The following is a 20,886-nucleotide window of genomic DNA, read 5'->3' on the forward strand; positions in this document are numbered from 1 at the left end:
TCATGCTTGTTACTCTTTGTAGTCACTATCTCTGTAGCCTTAAACCTAAAATTTTTAATATGCCAATTGACAGGACTTTTAATACTCTTTTGCAATATAAAGGTTGTCATGCAATTTTAATATCTTTCCAGCTAAGAAATGGACCAGATAACCATTCTCCACCCTTGGGACCTTCTGGAGGAAATGGCCGTTTCTGTGGAATTTATACTCCATCAACTCTGTTCACCTCAGACAATGAAATGTTTGTTCAGTTCATTTCTGATAATAGCAATGGTGGACAAGGATTTAAGATTAGATATGAGGCAAAGGGTTTAGGTAAGTATTTCCCCCGAGAATTATATCTGTGTTTTTCCTGAGGTGGTTTGGTTTTTGTTGAGATGGGTTTTAGAAAAACATTCAAAAATTTCTGAGTTAAAAGTCATAGTGTTAAGAAGAGCAGCTGCCTAGGATTAATTTAGGACTTAGAACATTCTTTGTACACTAACTGGTAAGCATGATGCTTTTAAAAGAAAGTATTGTTATTTCTACTTTACAGATAAGTAAAATGAGGCTTTGAGTTTTCCATTACTTTTTGTTTGGATGGATTTTTCCCCAGTTACTATTGAAAGTGAATTCTCAAATAAGGGCACCAGAGTTCATGTCACAGTCAGTTCCCACTCTCCAAACAACTGTGGAGAATGTGTTGTCCATTGGCTAGACCTGAATAGGGGTTCTAGGTTTACTGCATGCCTTGTCCTTGGTTGGTACAATAGTTTGAGCTGACCTCCCTGGGTCCAGATCTAACAGCCTTGATGGTCTTCTTGTAGGTTTCTAGGACCCACTGGATCCTTCTATTTCCCCATTCTCCCATACCACTCTCACCTGGAGTCCCACTAGGAAATCCCAGCATCTATCCCAATCTCCTGCTAAGTGAAGACTTTCAGGGGACATCCCTGTTGAGCTAGTGTCTAATTATAAGTGTGTATATACCATGTGTATCTTTCTGGGTCTGGGCTAACTCACTCAGGATGATCATTTCTAGTTCCATTCATTTGCCTGAAAAATTCAAGATTTCCTTATTTTTAATAGCTGAGTGTAAATGTACCACTGTTTCTCTATCCATTCTTCAACTGAGAGACAGAGAGACATCTAGGTTGTTTCCTGGTGGCACTCAGAGGAAGGGTAAGCAGACTACCAGGATCCTGGAGACCTGATAGGCTGTGATCATATGGTAGGGGAGGAGGACCCCTTCTGTCACAGACCTAGGAAAGGGGAATAGGGTGAAGGAGGGAGGCAGGGGGAAAATGGGAAGATACAAGTGAGGGGCTAACAATTGAGATGTAGTCTGAATAAATTACTGAAAAAAATTAACAAAAGAAAGAAAGAAAGTGAATTCTTCATGTGGAGAAAATGAGCTGATCGTGATGGGCCCCTGAAATTCTTTAGCTCCTTCAAAGTTAAACCTAGTTACAGTAGTATGGCAAAGGTTCTGACTGCCCTCCTTCAGCACCGTTTGTGTTCTTCCATTGTAGTGAGCACTAGCCCATGATTCTATTACTACTTACTTAGTTATTACTCATGTGTTACTATTATAGTGCAGCAGCAATCTTTATGTAATCGTGCTTACTTAATTATGTTTAATTATAATAGCATTTAATTTTACTGAAATGATTTGATTTTTATGGCAATTACTTTTTAATACCTTTTAGCTAAATGTCAGTGGCAAAAAAAAAAAAAAAAAAAGAACTAAATCTCCACTTGTCCCAACAAATTCAATATCATGAATGATTATGTCCTAGACTCTTGAATATGCTTCAGAAGGTATATTGATCTTTGTGAAGCCATAGGTATTTTCATTGTTGCTATTGCTGGTGCTGGTGCTGCTGCTGCTGCTGCATGAAATAAGGCCTCATGTAGACCCAGGAAGCCTGGAATTTGCTCTGTAGCTGAGGATGACCTTGAACTCCTGATCTTCCTGCCTTGACACCCCAAATGCTGGAGTTAGAAACCATGTATTTTGTTATACATTATCTCAAACATGAGAGAATTCAGAGTGTCGGTATCATTTCTTTACTTGGGAAAAGAAAAGGAACCAAAAAACTTTATTAATTATCTCCCCAAACCATTTACTGTCTTGATCAGGCAAGCAGTGTGCTCAGTCACCTCCTAGTGCTAAGCTCGGGCACACAGGGATCTGCTAGCAGCTCTGAGGTGGCATCATCTCTTGCATCCCTTTCTTCATGCTGGGATTTTCAGTGGGTTTGAACAGGTTGGTTTGACCTCCCTGCAGGACCCACTTTCCTACTTTGTTAATGCTAAGATCAGTCTTAACCCAGGAAGAGTTCAGATGTACTAAGTATATTTTCTTTTTAGTTCCTTTCTAGGCGCACCAGCCATGCACCTATGCTAATGGCCATTACCTCTCTGCCTTTCCTCACACACATGACTGTCCATAATATTAAGATGAAACAAGGGCCTTTTGAATTTAAAAACCATTTTGGGGCAGCCCTAAGCATTCTGGTTGTGCTTGTCTCTTCCTCTTCACTAAGGCAGTCTTCTCCCTGATCTCTTCCCATCATGTCTACCTCATGCCATTTCCCTATGCTTTGTATGTCGAGCTCTTGACATCATTTGCTGCACTTTCTCTCATCTTCCTCCTGAGATGTGGCTGATTGAGATGATTGTGGTCCTGTGCTAGATGCCTTCTGTTCCGTTGGCTTGTGAATTAGTTCACTAAGCATTTATAAGGAGCTTCACACTGCACACACCAGCAAGTTCCACCAAGGGGCTCTATGCAATGATCAAGGCAGGCAAGAAGAGGCAGTTACTGTGCAACACAGTGAGTGCCGATGGAGAAATGCTCATGTCTATCTATAATCACAGGGGAGATGGACCCACCTACCTCATGGTATCAGAGAAGAAAGCAATGGACAGAGATGTGTGCCTTAGTAAAGAACAATGCCACAAAACACGACATCTCAGCATTAGAAGACAGTTCACAGTTTTGAAAGAATTTACTATGTTGGAGTATAGGGTCAAAGGAGGTGAAAATCGTGATGAACCAAGTATGCATCAAGGGTCTAAGTATGAATCAAGATGCTAAGGGTCATTACCACCACCTAAAGATAAAGGGTTGCCTTATATGCTTATATGGAGCTACTAAAAGGTTTATATCCAAAGCATCATGGCTTGGCCAGATCAGAAACATCAGCATAGCTGCGTGATTGGAACAATGAAGTAAGAACCTAGATGAAGGAATAATTCAGAGAAACCTGCTATGTCCTGAACAGAGGACATAGTAAGAAGATGGAAAAGAGGCCATGCAGAAAGATGCTATAAGCGTGGAATTGAGTGCATTTTTAGGTCACTTGGAGGTGGAAGTGGAGAAATAGGATGAAAAGCATGAGTAACAGCTGGATGCACACAAGGTGCTAGACTGATACATGTGTATCCTGAAATTCCTGAGCTATATCCCTTGAAGTTGTCTAGTAGACTGTTGGAATGCAGAGGTGAGAAGAGGGGTCTAGCTGGGACTAACAAAGCCTGGGAAAGAAGGGTTGTGGTTTAAACCATGAAGCTATGGAACAGCCAAGAAATTCCTTAGAAGGAAAAATGGGAGACCTCACAGAAAGCTTTTCAAGGCTCTTCGGCACTGTTGGGAAGCCCTGACAGGAGATACAGGGTGGCCTGAGGAGGAACGCTGACGGAAGTAAACTAAGAGTTTGATGTCTGAGAAGCTGAGGGGCTTAAATGGAAAGAAGGAAGATGTAGGTCATCATGTTAAATACAGTAGGTATCAAATACTGATAAAGAACATAACTGCGTGTAGAACTTGCAGGAGACTGAAGAGTGAAACAAGAGTGCTGGACATGAGTGAAGGAATGAAAAGCAAAAGGAAGGGAAGGGGGGAGGAGGCAGGGAAGGAGGAGTAAGAGAGGAGAGGTGGAGTGTAGGAGGTGAAGACCTGAAGTGCAGTGAGATCCCAGGGGGCAGATGGGAAGGGAACATGATCCAGAGATACAGGAGTGTCCTGGAGAGGGGTGACAGATACAAATGAACTCATTTTGAATAGTGACAACTGAGGGGTTAAAAGTTTTCTGTCTCAAATAGAACCATGTGGTACTGGGAATCCAAAGGTACAGGGAGAAGGGAGAAGGTCTGAAGGGTGACGCTGTGGATGACAGTTGAAGTTTGTATAAGAAGCTACTAGCAGATTGCTCAACAGAGTTGAGAATGGAGAATAAATATGTTGAATGATTTTAGTTTGCACAAATGTCTAGAGTTGAACACAACCTTAAAATTCGTGTTTTGGATGACAAGTTTTGCTTAAAAAGGACATGAATTCTGATGACAGAAAGTTGAGAAGAAAAATACAAACTGATGTAAACAATGATGGTGGTGGCCATGTCCTCACTCACCAGACTGCAGACTGATTTCACTGTCTCTTGACAGCCTGTGGGGGCAATATCTACATCCATGGTGCTGACTCGGATGGATATGTGACCTCCCCCAACTACCCTGCTAACTATCCCCAGCATACTGAATGCATTTGGATTTTAGAGGCACCCCCTGGGAGAAGTATACAACTCCAATTTGAAGATCAGTTCAATATTGAAGAAACACCCAAGTAAGTCACCTCCATTTTAATGTTCCTCCAACCCAAAGTTAATATATTTTAGCTGTTATGTCTGAAGAAAATTCATTTCTTCTCTGCTCAGCAGTGCCTACTGCCCAGAAAAATGTAGGGACAAAGAGATAAGTTAATGCCTGAAGCCTCAAAGCCTTGCCTGGCAGCTGCTTCCTCCAGCTGAACAGATTATGCGCGTGGACACTGTTTGTCTGGACCCTGAGCACACCCTCCAGGAGACACTGAGGGTGGCTGCTTCAGATTTATATCACTTGTTCTTCCTCCCAAGGAAAAATACAACCTCTGATAATATGAGTATTTTTGTCCCGCCTCAGTGTCACGGATGATAAATGTCTGCTTCACAAATAAAAATCTGTGTGGCACGGCACGAGATGCCACCAGTGCCACAAACAGGACTGAAGCAGGCTCTCTATGGTTTCCTGTCTTGACTGCATCTGCATCAGGATTCTTGCAGGATCACAACTCAGACAGCATGTGTGACTATGCTAAAAGCCTAGGACAATGCCATTGTCTCTGAAAACACAGCGAAAGTAAAATCAGACACACAGATCTATGGTATCTTTTCATTCACCTAAAATATCCCTATATTTGCATGAATGAATGCATTTACAACAGAGCTTCTGCTCACCAATTTGTGACAACAAATAAGATTTTTTTTTTTCCCCAGAAACTAAACATCACTGCCTGGTTTGATTTTATAAGGGAACATTAGCAAAGACTTATCTTTTTTTTTATGGACATAGAGAGTGAAGCTGTGCCCCTCAATAGCCACAGTCATGGGACTTCTAAGATAGGCTGATCTATCTCCTATGAAATATATTCAGTTATCGTGTCTGACAAACTCTACTTTAGCCAAATCCATACCTCATCTGAATTTGTTAGGCAAATACAGAACATAGTAGAAGGAATTATTTTGCAGTGTAAAAGCTGTCTTCTTCAGTCACTCATGGAAAGTTGAATTGTCATTAGAAAAATAATATGACATTTTAAGACACCCTGAAGCTTATGAAGTCATGTTGTCTTAAAATACCAGAATAATAAGTAATGTCCTTGAAGAAAAGTTTTCACTAACAGCGTAAGTCAAATAAGCTGGTTTTGTAAGTTTGATGATTTCTTTCCACTAGCTGCACTTCAAGCTATCTTGAACTGCGCGATGGAGCTGACTCAAGTGCGCCGGTGCTTTCCAAATTATGTGGGCGCTCTCTACCTCATAGCTGGGTATCCTCCAGAGAACTTATGTACTTGAAGTTCCAGGCTGACGGTGGCTCCAGCTACATAGGATTCAAGGCCAAGTACTCTATAGGTAACCCTTCAATGTCAAGTAGGAAAGAGACAGGACAGGGGAACCCCACAAGCTTAGCTGTACAGTACTTTTCATCTGCCTGATTCTAATACTAGGAAGAAGAGTATCACATATAAACACACTGTGTAATTACCAATTTTAAGTTATTTTATATTATGCTAAAATGCAACTTTTACTAAAATTTGAGTAGTCTATATCTTCCTAATTTATGTATAAAAATTTCATTTGTATCAAACTTTGTTTCATTCTCTTACCATGAAATAATTATAATATACTTACAAATAATAAAATTTTTTAGTGATCCAACAACTGTACTTGGGCAATGCCATGGCATACCTTATAGCATCCATAGAATGATTGGGCCTTTTCCTTTTGAATTTTCAATGCCAAGTCAGTCACTCAATGAAAAGGACATTATTCCCCTGGAGTGTAATTTCTTCATTTAAAAAATAATGCATGCTTTGAAGTATATTATATCACATATTGCATATAGCTTAGTGTCTAGTGAGGTCTAAACACTCTTAAAACACAAATATATAAATCAATAAAAACTCAGAAAGTCTAGTTTTAACAGTATTTAATCTCTACACTTTAGCTTATGTCCTAAGTTAAATTGTATATAGGTTAATCTAGCTATCACATACAACTGATAATAACCGAAAGCAGTTTTCAAGCCCTAATAGACTATTACTGCAATGCAGTATCTACTTAATAGCTATCCTAGAGTGACAGACATCAGCACTGACCCGTCAATCCTGTGCCCCTTCCCTATAAGTGGACACAGGGTTTGGAATCAGCAGCAGAGGGTACTAGGCCTGATCATTCTACCAGTTGCTTCCTGGATGAAATTTACATACAAGTGACATTTACATGCTGTCCCAAGAGGATGAATGTGACATTCCACAGTCATCTTCCATGTCTCACTACTAAGTACTCATGAAGTAGCTTTCTTTCCATTCACAGTAGATTTCACATAATTAGAAAAACTTTAAGCAAATATTTTCAGATTTTCAATTTCTATTCATATTCACTTGGCTCCTAAAATTTTTAAATTATACTCACTTAATCAGAAAACAATTAATAAAAGAATATCATTTGTGTGTGTGTGTGTGTTGTAGCTACATGTGGAGGAACAGTCTCCGGGGACAGTGGAGTCATTGAGAGCATTGGGTACCCGACCCTTCCCTATGCAAACAATGTGTTTTGTCAGTGGCATCTCCGGGGCCTCCCAGGACACTATCTCACCATCCGTTTCGAAGATTTTAACCTTCAGAGTTCCCCTGGTTGTGCAAAAGACTTTGTGGAGATCTGGGAAAATCACACTTCTGGTCAGTGAAATATTGCTTTCTTTGTGGGTGTTTACTTTGTAATTTGTTCAACCTCTGAAGCATCTTTACTTCTGATAAAGGCACTGGCGTGTCTGATGCCTTCCGAGTAATGCAGATTCATGGGCTCTGGGCAGGATCAGCAGTTCTCCTCCATCATTCTACCAGATCACAATGGATGCTCAGTATCCCAACAGCCATTCTATAATCGTCCTGGAGAGCCCACTGCAAGAGCCTTGAATTGGGAAGGCATCCTCCTCCTGTGGAGACCCCTCAGTACTACATGTGGTTATTGAAGGAGGCTCTGGAAACATAAGGATAGGGAGGGACAGTGTATCTCATGTTATAGTACACAAGGCTCTTACATCATTTCTTTAACCATGCAAGCAAGCCGTCATCATTAGGCTGAGATAGACTTAACCCTAATTGGTTCCACGTTTATACAGCTGCATATATTTGAATATATTGACTTTTGTTCATGATTTTTTTTAACAGTGGTTGCCATTTCTTCATGAACAAAGGATTGCCTCTTAAATTTGATTTTCTTTGTCCATGCAAAGCAACTTAAGATTAACAGAAATAAATCACTCAGGCACACACATACTTAATTATTTGACTCTTACAGGAAATCTTCTGGGAAGATACTGTGGAAACTCCATTCCTAGAAGTATCGACACTTCTAGCAACATTGCTTTAGTCACTTTCGTCACAGACGGCTCTGTCACTGCCTCAGGATTTAGGCTGCAATTTAAGAGCAGCAGAGAAGGTGAGCTCAATGACATGTTAGAAAAGGGACTGATTGTCTACAGAGGAGAGACACTATGATGGGTACTGATATAACAGTGATTTGCAAATGAAAACATGACTCTGCCTTCTTGACTCTTACAATAAGTTGAAAGACAGTGTTAATAAATAGTCGCCAACTAATGAAAAGTACCGGTGAATAAATGCCATAAAGGAAGTAACTTGTGTCATGAGAGATGCAGAGAGGAGGTGGGACTTCCCCACAAGGCCTATCTTGAGAAAAGTGGTTCATCCCAATGTCGTAGAGCTATCAAGAGCTCCTAAAGGCCCTGACAAACCTGATGAGAGAAAGAGCCTGTCTAAAAGCCAGAACAATGACTTTAGCTTCCCCAAGTTTGCTCTATTTATTTGTCTTTCATACATCCTGGGCTCAGGTAATAATTTAAATGCTACCAGTGGACTGTTTTCCATGGAAGGAAATGTTAAATATTGATAGAGACAAGAACTGAATACAGAGGTGAGTATAAGAAGTCAAGAAATGAATACAGATGAGCATCTCATACATACAGAAACAAAAAATATGGCCAATTGGCCAATAATTTTGTCTAGATGGGTCATTAAAAACTAATCCTAAAAGCATGTCTTATTCATAGAGATACTTTAATTAACTTTTTTCTTTCTGTCTTTCAGTGTGTGGTGGGAACTTACATGGCCCCACTGGCACATTTACTTCTCCTGACTACCCAAGCCCAAACCCTCATGCCAGGGCCTGTGAGTGGACCATCACTGTGCAAGAAGGAAGGCGGATCACCCTAACTTTTACGAGCTTGAGGCTGAGCACCTATCAATCCTGCGACAATGAGCACCTCATAGTAAGTGTCCCCTGCAGGCTGCGTGCTGTGTTCCACTGTGTATGGAATATATTCACCACGCAGTGGGAGTATAGGAACTCGGTAAACCATTACCACCTATGCAACTGCATTGCAGACCAGTTCTGAGTATTTCAGGTAGACCAAAGTCACCATAAACTTTTTTCAGAGACTGTCATCTACCCCTATATGCACAAAGCTTATATGCTGAGTAAGTTTTCAGAGCAAGCCATCATGAAATATGACAGAGGAGAATAAGCAGATAACAGCTAAGCCCTCAGGTGAACGTCACCAAACTAAGCACAAGCACCAGAGAGTGTTAAGCACATGAGTAGTTCTACATAATCTCATTCTCTGGCAGAGGGATTGAGAGACCCTGGGTAGGAAGCCAGGGCTGCAGGCCTGCCGTGTGCCCAACTTCAAGTGTCAGAGGCATTTCCTCAGCATCCCCAGCTTCCCTGAGCTGAAGAAGGCAAGTGTGAATAACAAACATGTTGTTAACTGGGAAGTGATTTACACACACATACATATTTATATGTATACATATATGTACTTGTCAGTATAGCTATGCATAGACTAATAGACTACCAAGTTAAATGGTTAGTATATTCTTTATCTATTCTGCTCCCTTTCTCAGTCTTTAAAGTTTTTATATTTATTCTTCTTATATAATATATCTGGAGTGTAGCCTCCCATTCCTCTACTCCCCCCACCGCCATAACCTCTCTCTCCCAGCTTCTCTGTTTCCCTTCAGAAAAGAGCAAACCTCCCAGTGATGCCAACCAAACATAGCATAACAAACCCTAAGCACAAACCCTCAGATCAAGGCTGGATGAAGCAACCCAGTAGGAGGAAAAGGGTCCTAAGAGCAAGCAAACGAGTCAGAGATACCCCACTCTCACTGTTAGTCCCACAAACACCTTAAGCTAAATAAGGTTGCTCTGTGTGACCTTGGCTGTCTTGATATTTGCTCTATAGACCAGACTGACTAATCTTGAACTCAGAAATCCACCTGCTTCTGCCGTCTGAGTACTGGGATTAAAGGCATGAAAAATTGTGCCTGGCCTCTTCAGTTTTATCTGAGTAAATAACATTTCTAATTGTTCAAGGAAGCAATTTTGATGTTTATTTTGGAATTGTACTTCCTATATACCCTATAATTCTGTCTGTACAAAGAGCCATTGATTGTGTCTTAGAAAAATTCTAGCCCTTAACATCTTATCTACCCACTGCTGCTCCACCATCTTCACTCAGATCGTTCCATTAGCCCCAGCTGGTCTCTGGTTCTACCCTTGTCTTCCTGTATTCCCAGAATGGCAGCCATAATAGCTTCCAATCTAAAAAAGATCATGTTGATGCTAGGAATGTACCCCAGTGGTACATATGATGCAAAACCCCCTTCACCTGCCCCTCCCCTGGGTTATCATTTCACCACATTTCATGCCAGCTTCATGATGGTTAGAACTAGATTCCTGCAGTGAATCCCCAGTGGTCTATACCCTCTGAGATAAGGACTTGATGAATGAATTGTGGAAATAACACCAATAGCTTAATAATATTAATAATAATAATAACAACAACAACAACAATAATAAAGCTACTTTTGTTTTCAATTTAATTGTCTACTGCTCAATATAAATTTCAAAATAGGGCCTCCCATGACATCCCCTCATCACTTTCTATTATTCTAGCATGGCCTTATTATGGGTTCAGATTATTGTCTCAGTTCTGAAGTACTGAAATGTTTTCCCCAGATACTCAATATGGAACCAGTCTTTTATTCTTAAGTTTGAGAGCCAGGGAATTCTGGGTAATGCTTTTGTTTCCTTCTTCCTTTCCCTTCCCTTTCTTCCTTTCTATTTTTTGTTTTGTTTTGTTTTGTTTTTTCTTTTCTTTCCTTTTTCCTTGAGACAAGGTGACTAGTAGCCCAGGGTAGCTTAGACCTCAGTTCATAGCAGAGGATGGGTCCTCTATCTCTACTTCCAGAGCACTAAGATCTCTGGTATGCACCACACACCTGTGGGTGAGGCTGGGATTAAACCCAGGAATTGTGTGTTCAAAGCAACTGGATTATATCACCACCACAAGGTTGTTAATTTTTTAAATTAATTTTATTCATATCTTTATTGTGCACATATACTTATGGATGTGCATATTCTACAGCTCTCATGTGGCTGTTAATTGCATAAAATTGTTAATTATAGAGAAATATTTTCTTATCACTTATTGTATGAACATTTAGACAAAGATGAAGGGAAAAAAGATTAAACAACACCAGTGTGCCATATTTTTATGTATTGTATGTCTTTCTGGCTCCTGCATAATTTGTTTTAGTTTTAATTAAACAATATGAATTCCCTTTAATACTAATTTAAAATATTTATGTGTTTTTTGCCCTTTCAAATTATGTCTATGATTTAAGCCATATTGAATCCAATGATTATTAGAAATTTTGCCTCCACAATATGTACATAACCTATTGAAAAGATAAAATGAGGTCACAATTTTAGAACTCAAATAATAAAATAAATTTGACAGTAATGGTCACAGATTGCACAGCTAGACCCTCCTTGTCACTTCCATACTCCTAATCATGGACGCATTTATCCTTTGGTATTCCGGCTACTTCATGCAGCATTTACACTACGGTATCTAGCTGGCATTCCTATTCTGCACCTCTTTAGTTGGTCTTGGGTCTCATCTACCCACATCTTACAATAGAAACTGAGGCATTAACTTCCTCCCATGAAAGGTTCACAGAGGGAATTAATAGTTCACATGGTCTGCCACCTTCCCTACATAAAACCATATCACAGCTTCCATGGTCCTGGCCCTTTAGTGTTTACACCTGGATGATTATGGAAGCCAGGAAGTATGTGGTGACCACATTTCCTTCTGCTTTTTCAAATAACAATAACAACAGTTGTACTATTTTTACACTTTGTGGATGTTAGTCATTAATTGTACACATCTTCCACCAAAGGCACACATGTCTATTTTTATCACCAGTATCCTTCTGCACATCCTTGTCCATCTGCAGCAAGCTGATGGGAGCTGCTGTTTTAGGATCTCCCTGCACCATCACATTTGCAGCACCCCCCCCATTCCCTTCTGGACTGGCCACCTGGCTTCATGATGCTGTACATTTCCTTTCTTAGTCAATTTCCTGTTATTGACAAGGCACGTGCTCTCATAAGTCCCCAAGGATACAGATGTGGATGATAACTGTTGTGGACCTGTATGATTCCTACTGTACTGTAATCATTTGAGTCCACATATTAAACTATTATAGAATCAGACTGTGAAGTTCCATACTACCTCTCTGAAGTTTCATATTGTTTCCTTCAGGCTCCATCTCTATTTATATTTGTCTCTGCATTTCATAGTAGATGTTTGGCTAGAGGCCTGGTTGTCCTTCATTCATTTTTAAGTAATGTATACAAAAACTGATAGGCAGCTCTGTGTACGTACCTGAGCCTCGTAACTAGGCTTTGTTGAAGTAACTAAGACAGACCTTTCCTCATGGGGGGTGGGGGGGGCAGGCTAAACTCATCAAAGAATCACTTTGGGAATTCATTTCTGTAGAAGGATGTCCAAATTTCATTTCTCTCAATCATTTTTATGCCTTGATGTTTACTTTTCCCCTCTTTACTCAAAACAACTGTGTGAATTGCCTTTTGCCCACCCCGTGTACTTAAGTGCTCATGCGAAAAGAGGGCAAGAAAGCCTAAGATCTGCAGGTGACATGGGGCGCTTTAAGCATGCTGTTGCTGTTGAACACCACACACAGCTAGACAGAGCTTGAGACCTCCAAACCCAGCAGCCAATCTGATAGCTCAGCTGGAGGAAATGAGAGGCTGCAATGTGTGAGGTCATGAGGCAATGCCCAATTCTGTTCCTGCTCATAGCCTTTCTTATAAACAGTCTTGACTGGCATGTGTCTGCCGCCGGCCTTGTTTCTTCTGATGCTTGTAGTTTCTGACTACAAAAGGCATTAGAGAACAAGACATGAGTTCACACTCCGGTTGCTTCTAACTGCACAAAGAAGTCCATATGCTAACTGGGTGACTGCACATGCTCTAGTCACTACAGTTCTATGCCACAGTCAGATGCAGAGAGGCAGCCAACACCATTGGCCGTTGCCTACAACATGCCCCATCAACCTTGTAGTTGGTGATATGTTCTTTTGGTTCTGAGAATGAATTGCCCATTCCTGTTCGTAGGAGCATGAAATAGACGATGTCTTTTTATTGCTGTGATTTGTGGTGTGATATTGGTGTTTGAATCCAAATTCAAATATTCCTAGTTCTTGGGATTTCAACCAAATATAAATCTTTATATTCTAATCTCTACATTCAGAAAATGGAGCCCTAGTACATGTCTGAGTGGAAGAGGCATGATAGTGACCAGATAAAGTCATCTGAGTAGGCAGTTAGCACAGTCTGCCTTTGTATCTATACAAGAAATGTTGGAAATATTTTCTCTGGGTCTGTAGCTGGAAGGCAGTTTGAACCCAAGTCCACCAAAGAGCTAGGTTTGGTCATTAATTACAGTAAATGGGAAATCTTGCATCCCTTGGAGTAGAGCACGCCCTACTTACACAAGCATTTACTGCTGCTATTTGTGAGCCATTCAAATCCTTTTAAAGAATAGGAATATCAATCACCATGTAAATTGCTACTTATTTCTTTGGAATCATTTCTGAACTCTGAACAGCATTCACAAGGCTTTGTGCAGGAGCAGTCACACTTTACCAGTTGAAACTCAAGCCATTAATTGTATTTTGATACCAGTAATAATATAGTGTTTCAAAGTCAAATGGGTAAGAGTACACCTATTGGTTGTCCAGTGCCAAACGTAAGCCATGAAAACATACATACAAGTAACTTTATGTGGACTCAACAAGAGATATTTAGAAATCCATGTGCATATGCATATATGCATCAACATCAATTAGTAAAAAAAAAAAAAAGGCCGTGAATTTGAAGGAGAGTAGGGAGGGGTATAATGGAGGGTTTTGGAGAGTGGAAGGGAAGGGAGAACTGTCATAATTATAATCTCAAAAATAAAAAAGTCAAATGAGTAACAATGTAGAATCTGTAAAGCCATAAATAATTAAGAAAGAGTCATTGTAGTTATACAAGATAGACATGGTTGTTTTTGTTTTTTGTTTTTGCTTTTGTCTTTTTCCTTTTCAAGGGGCACTGGAGAGCTGGCTCAGTGGTTAAGTACATATACTACTCTTGCAGTGGTACTGGAGTTAAGTTCCCAGTAGATACTTTGGACATTGACAACTGCCTATAATTTCACCTCCAGGCAAATCCAATACCTCTGGCCTCTTGACATGCACCTAGCCATACCCAGCTACCCACACAAGTACATCTAATTAAAGCAAAGAAAAATCATTTAAAAGTACTTTCCAAGGTATTTAGAGTAGATGAGTTATTGAACATGTGAACTAATCTAAAACTAACATTTAATGTCATTGCCTGAGCTTCCAGGGCACAATTAAGAAAGCCTGGAAGCCAGTGGACTCTGTGAAGTACAAGAAGGCACAGTGGCACTATTCTACTCACACAGAGCGCAGGGGCTCTGCTTGCAAAGTGTACAGTAGCCTCTCAGCTGCCACACATAGAAGGGGACATTTTTACAAATCTTTCATTTTCTTGACATGACCCTAAGGCCAAAAAGTATGCTCCAGGTGGCTCAGTGGCTTGTGGTCCTGGCATAGGAGTCTCTATTGTTGACTGTGGTTTCTGTAGGACCATGGGTCTGGCTGAGATGTTCGTCTCCCAAGGGATAGTAAAGTGGGCAACATAACTAAGTCAATCTGTTTTTCAACAGGTATTCAATGGCATTAGAAGTAACTCACCCCAACTGCAGAAACTGTGCAGCCATGTGAATGTGAGCAATGAGTTCAAATCTTCAGGAAATACAATGAAAGTCGTATATTTCACTGATGGATCCCGGCCATATGGAGGCTTCACTGCTTCCTACACCTCCAGTGAAGATGCAGGTGATGTAGGATGCTGCAAATGCACCTCCCCTCAATCAGACTCTCTCAGTGACCCTACAAACACTGCCCCAAACAGTCAAGCCTCCTGCTTTCTCTGTAGTGATCAAAACTATACCTGGACCCCTCAGCACAAGGGCAGCAGAGATGAGCAGATGAATAATCTGCTAGAGGAGGGAGGTCTGGGGAGGTGCAAACATTTGTGATTTCAGAAAAAAAATTATATTTTGAATATACTTTTACAAAAAAAATTATTAGATTACTTTCTAGCATGATTCCATGTAAACCCACTGCTAGGACTGAATCTGAACCTACTGTCTCTACAGACTCATTATTTTATGTTGAAGGAAACATCTACTTCCTAGTAACTTAGTACCAAGGAGTAATTAATTTCCTAGACAACTGAATATATGGTATTGTGTTTGTTCACCTACTTATATGTGTATTTTCAGTGAAAATAACCAAAGCGTTGCATTTAATAGAGATTATCCCTATATGTGTCCTTTTGCTTTTATAGCTGCTGTCATTACAAGGGTTTTATAATATAGGAAGAATGGAAGTAAATACATCTTCTAAAATTGTTTATTTTATTGGTTTAAGAGACATTCATCACTATATAAAAAGAATGGATAACATAACTTCGTTGTTATGTTATCTATTTGACCCAAATAAATTATTGAATCAAAAGAACATTTTTCATCAAAAGCCACTAGGACCTACCAGTGGTTTGTGTATTTTTCTAAATTTAATATTAAGTGAATAATACATCAAATTTTGAAGATACTGATAACATAGCCAAACCATAGTTATATTTTATTTTCCAGAAGGGAAATAAAGGACCTTTGTTTTGTATACTTTTCTTTCATGAACCCAACGGCATTTCTTTTATAATGTGCATGTCCTTTGTGTACAAGCTGGACTACATCTAGAAGAGCCAATTGATGCAGTGTTGATTATTTCATTGCCTTGATTGATGGACCCATCTGGTCCAACATGGAGCTTACTATTCTCTCTGTGCCTTTTGTTGCCTCAGTGTGTGGTGGATCTCTTCCAAGTGTCTCTGCTGGAAACTTTTCTTCTCCTGGCTATAATGGAATCCGTGATTATGCGAAAAACCTAGACTGTGAATGGACCCTCAGTAATCCAAATCGGGAAAATTCATCCATTAGGATTCATTTTCTCAAATTTTCCCTTGAAAATCATCAAGACTGTACATTTGATGTTCTTGAGTTTCGAATAGGTGAGTTCAGTAGAAGAACGAGTTTTCTCATTCATCTGCATATTACTCTTATTCCTGGAGACAATAACAGGAGTCAGATTGCTGCTATCTCAGTACACAGGAAGTGAAAGAGCTTTGTCAATGTAAAGCTGAAATCCTATGTTTCCAGATAGGAAAATGTCCTGTGAACTGTTAGTGAAGAGGGTCCTTACCAAGGTGAGCTCTGTTGCAGGTTTCCAGCCAGTCTCTGTCCTATCATGTGACTCACTTGCTCTACAAGACTAAGCTTAGTGTGGTCAGACATTGTCAATAGTTTCCTGAACTTGCAGGACTCACAAGTAGGCTGTTTAGTTCTTTTTAGGCCTTAGAAGTTTAAAAACCTTCCACAGTGTTCCATTGTGGAGAAGTGTATCAGAGCTATTTGGGGAATTTTCCTCAAAGTCATCGTTCATCTTGTTTCCTGGTAGAAGAGGGTCAAGGCATAGCTGATGAATCACACTTCTCCAACATTCTTTAAAACTCTGTTCGTGGACAGTTGATGATTCCAGTTCCTTCTTAGAGTTCAGGCATATGTAATTAACTAGGGTGCTCCCATAGCACACTGACACTTGTTTCCCAGTATATAAATAAGTAGACAGAGGAGAGAAATAGTGTTATAGCGATTTATACTGTCAAATGTTGGTTAGCTTCTCCTTAGTCTCCAATTTTAAAGAAAAGAGAGCTGAAAGCAGAACTTACTGAGCAGTTATAATAATCAATGGTAGCTGCCTTTTACTATTACTGCCATTGTTGTTATTAACACCTTTAATTTTAGGGGATGTAGTTATTCTGCAAAGATCTCTCATTCACTGTGGGGTGGTAGAGAAGTAGAAGAAAATACAGAGGAGAGTAACAATCCTAATGCAGCTCCACAAATGCTATAAGCAGCAAGTAAGAATCATTTATGTCTGTGCAGAAAGTAATATTATACTGTTGTACACAGTGGTTATAATAGTGCAGTGTTGTCAGCAGGCTGAGTAGCAGTTCAACACTTATGATGTAATTTTTAATAAATCAAATGAGTTAAAGAATGTCTTCAATCTCTAAATTTTAAAGATAATTTCCATCCAGTTTCAATAAAATAATGTAGCGCCAAGATGCATCCAAGGCCAAAATTGAGAAGATCTGCACAGTCACTGATGGCCACCTTTGAGAACATGGAAGATGGGGATTTTACAAAGGGCTTTGATATGTTCTGTGATCACAGATCAGAGATTTTTGCAAGTCTATGATCCCAGCTCTTTGAGGCAATGAATCTAAAGCTGGAAGTGTCCAGTCAAGACTGTTCTCCCTGAGACGCTGATAAGCACTCACTAGCTCTAGCTGGTGCCAGACCATTCATGGGGTAAAGCAGAGCAGCTCTGTATTCAGTTCCCTCCAGCTAAATGCAATCTTCTCATCAGTCCCCCTGATTTACAGATAGGCAGGAGAAATACTCTATTGTGTTGATTTATAAGGTCAGCAGTGTTTATCTGACAGGATAAATGGGAGCAGATAAATGTGCACTCTCCAGGTACTCTGTAAATGTTAATCAAGTTTCTGTGAAAAGCAATCTTCATGAAACATGTTCAACCCAGCCTGACAGTTCTTGGTCTAAGTGCCAAATGTTCTGTTCGTTTTAGATGATCAAATGCAATGAAGCGTCTTAAGAAGCTTAGGCACCTATCACCTTTACCCTAGAGAGCACTTGGCATCACCATTGGCATTACATTTCTTCCTCCTTTACAAAGCACACAGCTAAAAAGGGTATTAAGTTGGTAGTACTTCTGTTTAGATATGTGAAAGTAATTGTGAACACATAAATTGGCACAAATTGGCACTGGTAGTAAAGGTGTCTCTGCACCCAAAGAGCATGTCCAAGAACTCTTTCCTGAAATGCCTGCTACTGTACCAGGATTGAAATGTATCAAGTAGTACTTTTGTTGTTTTAATGATTTGTCCAAACCCTATGAACAATGTTACTTGGTACACTGTTTTGTTCAGGTGATGCTGATGGGCCACTGATAGAGAAGTTTTGCAGTCTGTCAGCACCAGCCATTCCCTTGGTTATCCCCTATCCTCAGGTGTGGATACACTTCGTCACCAACGAGCGTGTAGAATATACTGGATTCTATATAGAGTACTCCTTTACAGGTAAGCCCTGAAACATACCACGTATAGCTTTATAGCTTTATGTCTTGGGATATAGTAGTTTCATTGCTAATTTCAATGGAATTTCCAGATTAAATTTTTAACTAGTTGTTACTGATACCAAGAAAAGAGTTTTATGACTTTTATATACTCACCTTTTTTCCCCAGAGACCCTACTTTGATTCTCTTTGGCTTCTTTGTGTAGACAAATGTGTCTTCTTCAAACTGCAGTCTTTTTGTTTTGTTTTATATTGTTTGGTTTGGTCCCCAAGCTTGGTCAACTTACATTGACATGTTTTCTCTTGTAAACCGTTCTTACATTTTAGGATAAATTCCACATGGTCACAGATTATGTTTTACTCAGGTTACTTAGTCTTCCTAAAAATATGTTAGACCTGCATGTGTGACATTCAGAGCTTGTGTGTAGAAATTCAATCCCAGGTGGGCAACAAAACTGCTTGCATTGGTTATCAGATTTCTTTTTCCTGATTGTTTTCACTAACATGGCAATCCTTTCAGATTTGTGAAGATGCTTCCTTTAGTAAAGGTCTAAATTCATACCTCTTTTATCTCCCTTGTCTACAAAACCTTAGTTCCCACCCTGAGTCCACATCTTGGTCTTAACCCTGTTGGTTGGCCACACTTTCTGTTTGGCATTGCTCCTCTGTGTTTGGGTGCACATCTTACTGACAGATTTTAGAAACCTGTTTTTCTTTCTGTTGAGTTTGACTGTGAATCAACATATGTTTTACTATAGTTTTGTGGTTTTGTGTACTGTTCTTTATGTTATAACCAAATTCATGGTTGAAGGGTGGAATAAGCTCAAACACAATCTACTTGTGCAAATATTTCACCCATTGGTTATTTTTCATCCTGTTGAAAGAAAAGTCAGACAAAGAAGCAGTGTTGCTTATGTTGACCAGCAGATCATATTATGCTGTAGACCTGTGCCATCTTTTTAACCTGCTACAATAATATATCCTTTGAAACCAAATCCTAGCTATGAAATGGTGATGTATTTGATCATGGAGCAGATTGTTTTTTTGGGCTTACTTATATTTTCAGTCTGGTGCTCTCAAGAAGGCAATGTTATTTAAATTTCATGTAGTAAATTGTTGGCCATATTCTATGGCTAATTATTTGCCATTCACAGTAAAAACAATTCCCCTTTTTCTGTTAAGTTGGGCTGTCTTTACTATGGAAGTCTGCTTGAAGAACACTATTTGTGATTCATTTGTTTCTGTTCTTCTCCCCAGCTTTGCTCTTGTGCAGGTTTGTATTTCTTGATTGACTGATGGACTGATTGTTTTACCAGAAAGTTTAATGATAATGATTAAGTATTGTCTCTGCTCTGTGAGTTTTTTCTTCTGCCTTACTTAGAGATTTGCCAATCTAATTTCAGATTGTGGTGGCATACAGATGGGTGAAAATGGAGTGATCTCAAGTCCTAACTACCCAAACCTTTACAGCAGATGGACCCACTGTTCATGGCTGCTGGTTGCCCCAGAAGGACACATCATCACTGTGAGTTCTTATAGCTGGGTTAAATGTTAGAAGGACTGGATTGAAAAAATGGTGTGTGTGTGTGTGTGTGTGTAAATAAGCAAGTTTTTATAATTAGATATATTTTTCTCTAAAATTCTTTGTTTAGAGTACACATATTATTATCTACCAGTCTACAATTAAAGAGGTGGATTCAGGATTGACATGAGCTGTCATTTTGACTAACAGGTTGCTGGGATTCCCCTAAATGACTCCACTTCTTGGTAAAATACAATTTTTCTAAATTCACAAGAGAACTTTTAATAAGTAAAAGAGAGTGGATATAAGAGGAGAATTAAAGAAGAATCAGAAATGCAAGACTGTACAAATTACAACAAAATGGAAACCTTTGTGAACCCTTGTCACCCTGGAGGTGGATAAACTCCTTTACAGCTGGGTGTAAGGTGCGGCTCATCATGTCTTTTCTCATCTGCAGCTCACATTTAATGATTTCCATCTTGAGAATCATCCAACTTGCACTTCGGACTCCGTCACTGTCAGAAATGGTGGATCCCCTGGATCACCCATCATAGGACGATACTGTGGATGGTCAGTCCCTGGGCCAGTACAATCTGGTTCCAACCAGCTTGTGGTGACTTTTAGCACAAACCAACTAGGGCAAAGCCGTGGGTTTTATGCAACCTGGAACACAAATACTTTAGGTAAAAAAAATCTTCTCTATACTTACCATGTATTTTTCAGTGACACATTTTTTTCTTAATTAATTTAAAGTATAGTTATTCCTGGAGGGGAGTGGGTTCTAGGACTCCACTCAACACCCAAATATACAAGTGCTGAAGTTTCTTGTGCAAAATGATGTAGTATTTGTGTACAGTGTGTGAGAGTTCTCCAGAAAACATTATCTCTAGATTATTTGTAACTCATAATACAATATAAATGTGACGTATATAGTTGCTACATAGCATATTGTCCAGGGGATAATGACAAGAGAGAAATCTCTACCCTGGCATGCAGACTTTTCAGAGAGCTGAGACAGAGTCTACATCATGAAGAGTCTTGGTTTATATACTGTCCCTAGAGACATGGTGTGTGATTGAGAAGTGAAATTTGTGAT

General features: G+C 39.6%; 1 protein-coding gene across 1 annotated transcript in view; it reads left to right on the plus strand.

Annotated features, from left to right (window-relative positions):
- Nucleotides 1-20,886, plus strand: part of Cubn (cubilin) — a 212,550-nt gene that overhangs the window by 145,435 nt on the left and 46,229 nt on the right. The window contains exons 43-53 of the mRNA XM_051151301.1: nucleotides 132-315; nucleotides 4,432-4,606; nucleotides 5,752-5,930; nucleotides 7,049-7,258; nucleotides 7,881-8,021; nucleotides 8,690-8,871; nucleotides 14,713-14,884; nucleotides 15,915-16,121; nucleotides 18,123-18,272; nucleotides 19,672-19,793; nucleotides 20,248-20,473. Of these exons, the coding sequence (XP_051007258.1) occupies nucleotides 132-315; nucleotides 4,432-4,606; nucleotides 5,752-5,930; nucleotides 7,049-7,258; nucleotides 7,881-8,021; nucleotides 8,690-8,871; nucleotides 14,713-14,884; nucleotides 15,915-16,121; nucleotides 18,123-18,272; nucleotides 19,672-19,793; nucleotides 20,248-20,473 (1,948 nt within the window). The remainder of the gene's footprint in view (nucleotides 1-131; nucleotides 316-4,431; nucleotides 4,607-5,751; nucleotides 5,931-7,048; nucleotides 7,259-7,880; nucleotides 8,022-8,689; nucleotides 8,872-14,712; nucleotides 14,885-15,914; nucleotides 16,122-18,122; nucleotides 18,273-19,671; nucleotides 19,794-20,247; nucleotides 20,474-20,886) is intronic.

The sequence above is a fragment of the Acomys russatus genome, chromosome 9, assembly GCF_903995435.1.
Source record: "Acomys russatus chromosome 9, mAcoRus1.1, whole genome shotgun sequence".
In the NCBI taxonomy this organism is placed as follows: Eukaryota; Metazoa; Chordata; class Mammalia; order Rodentia; family Muridae; genus Acomys; species Acomys russatus.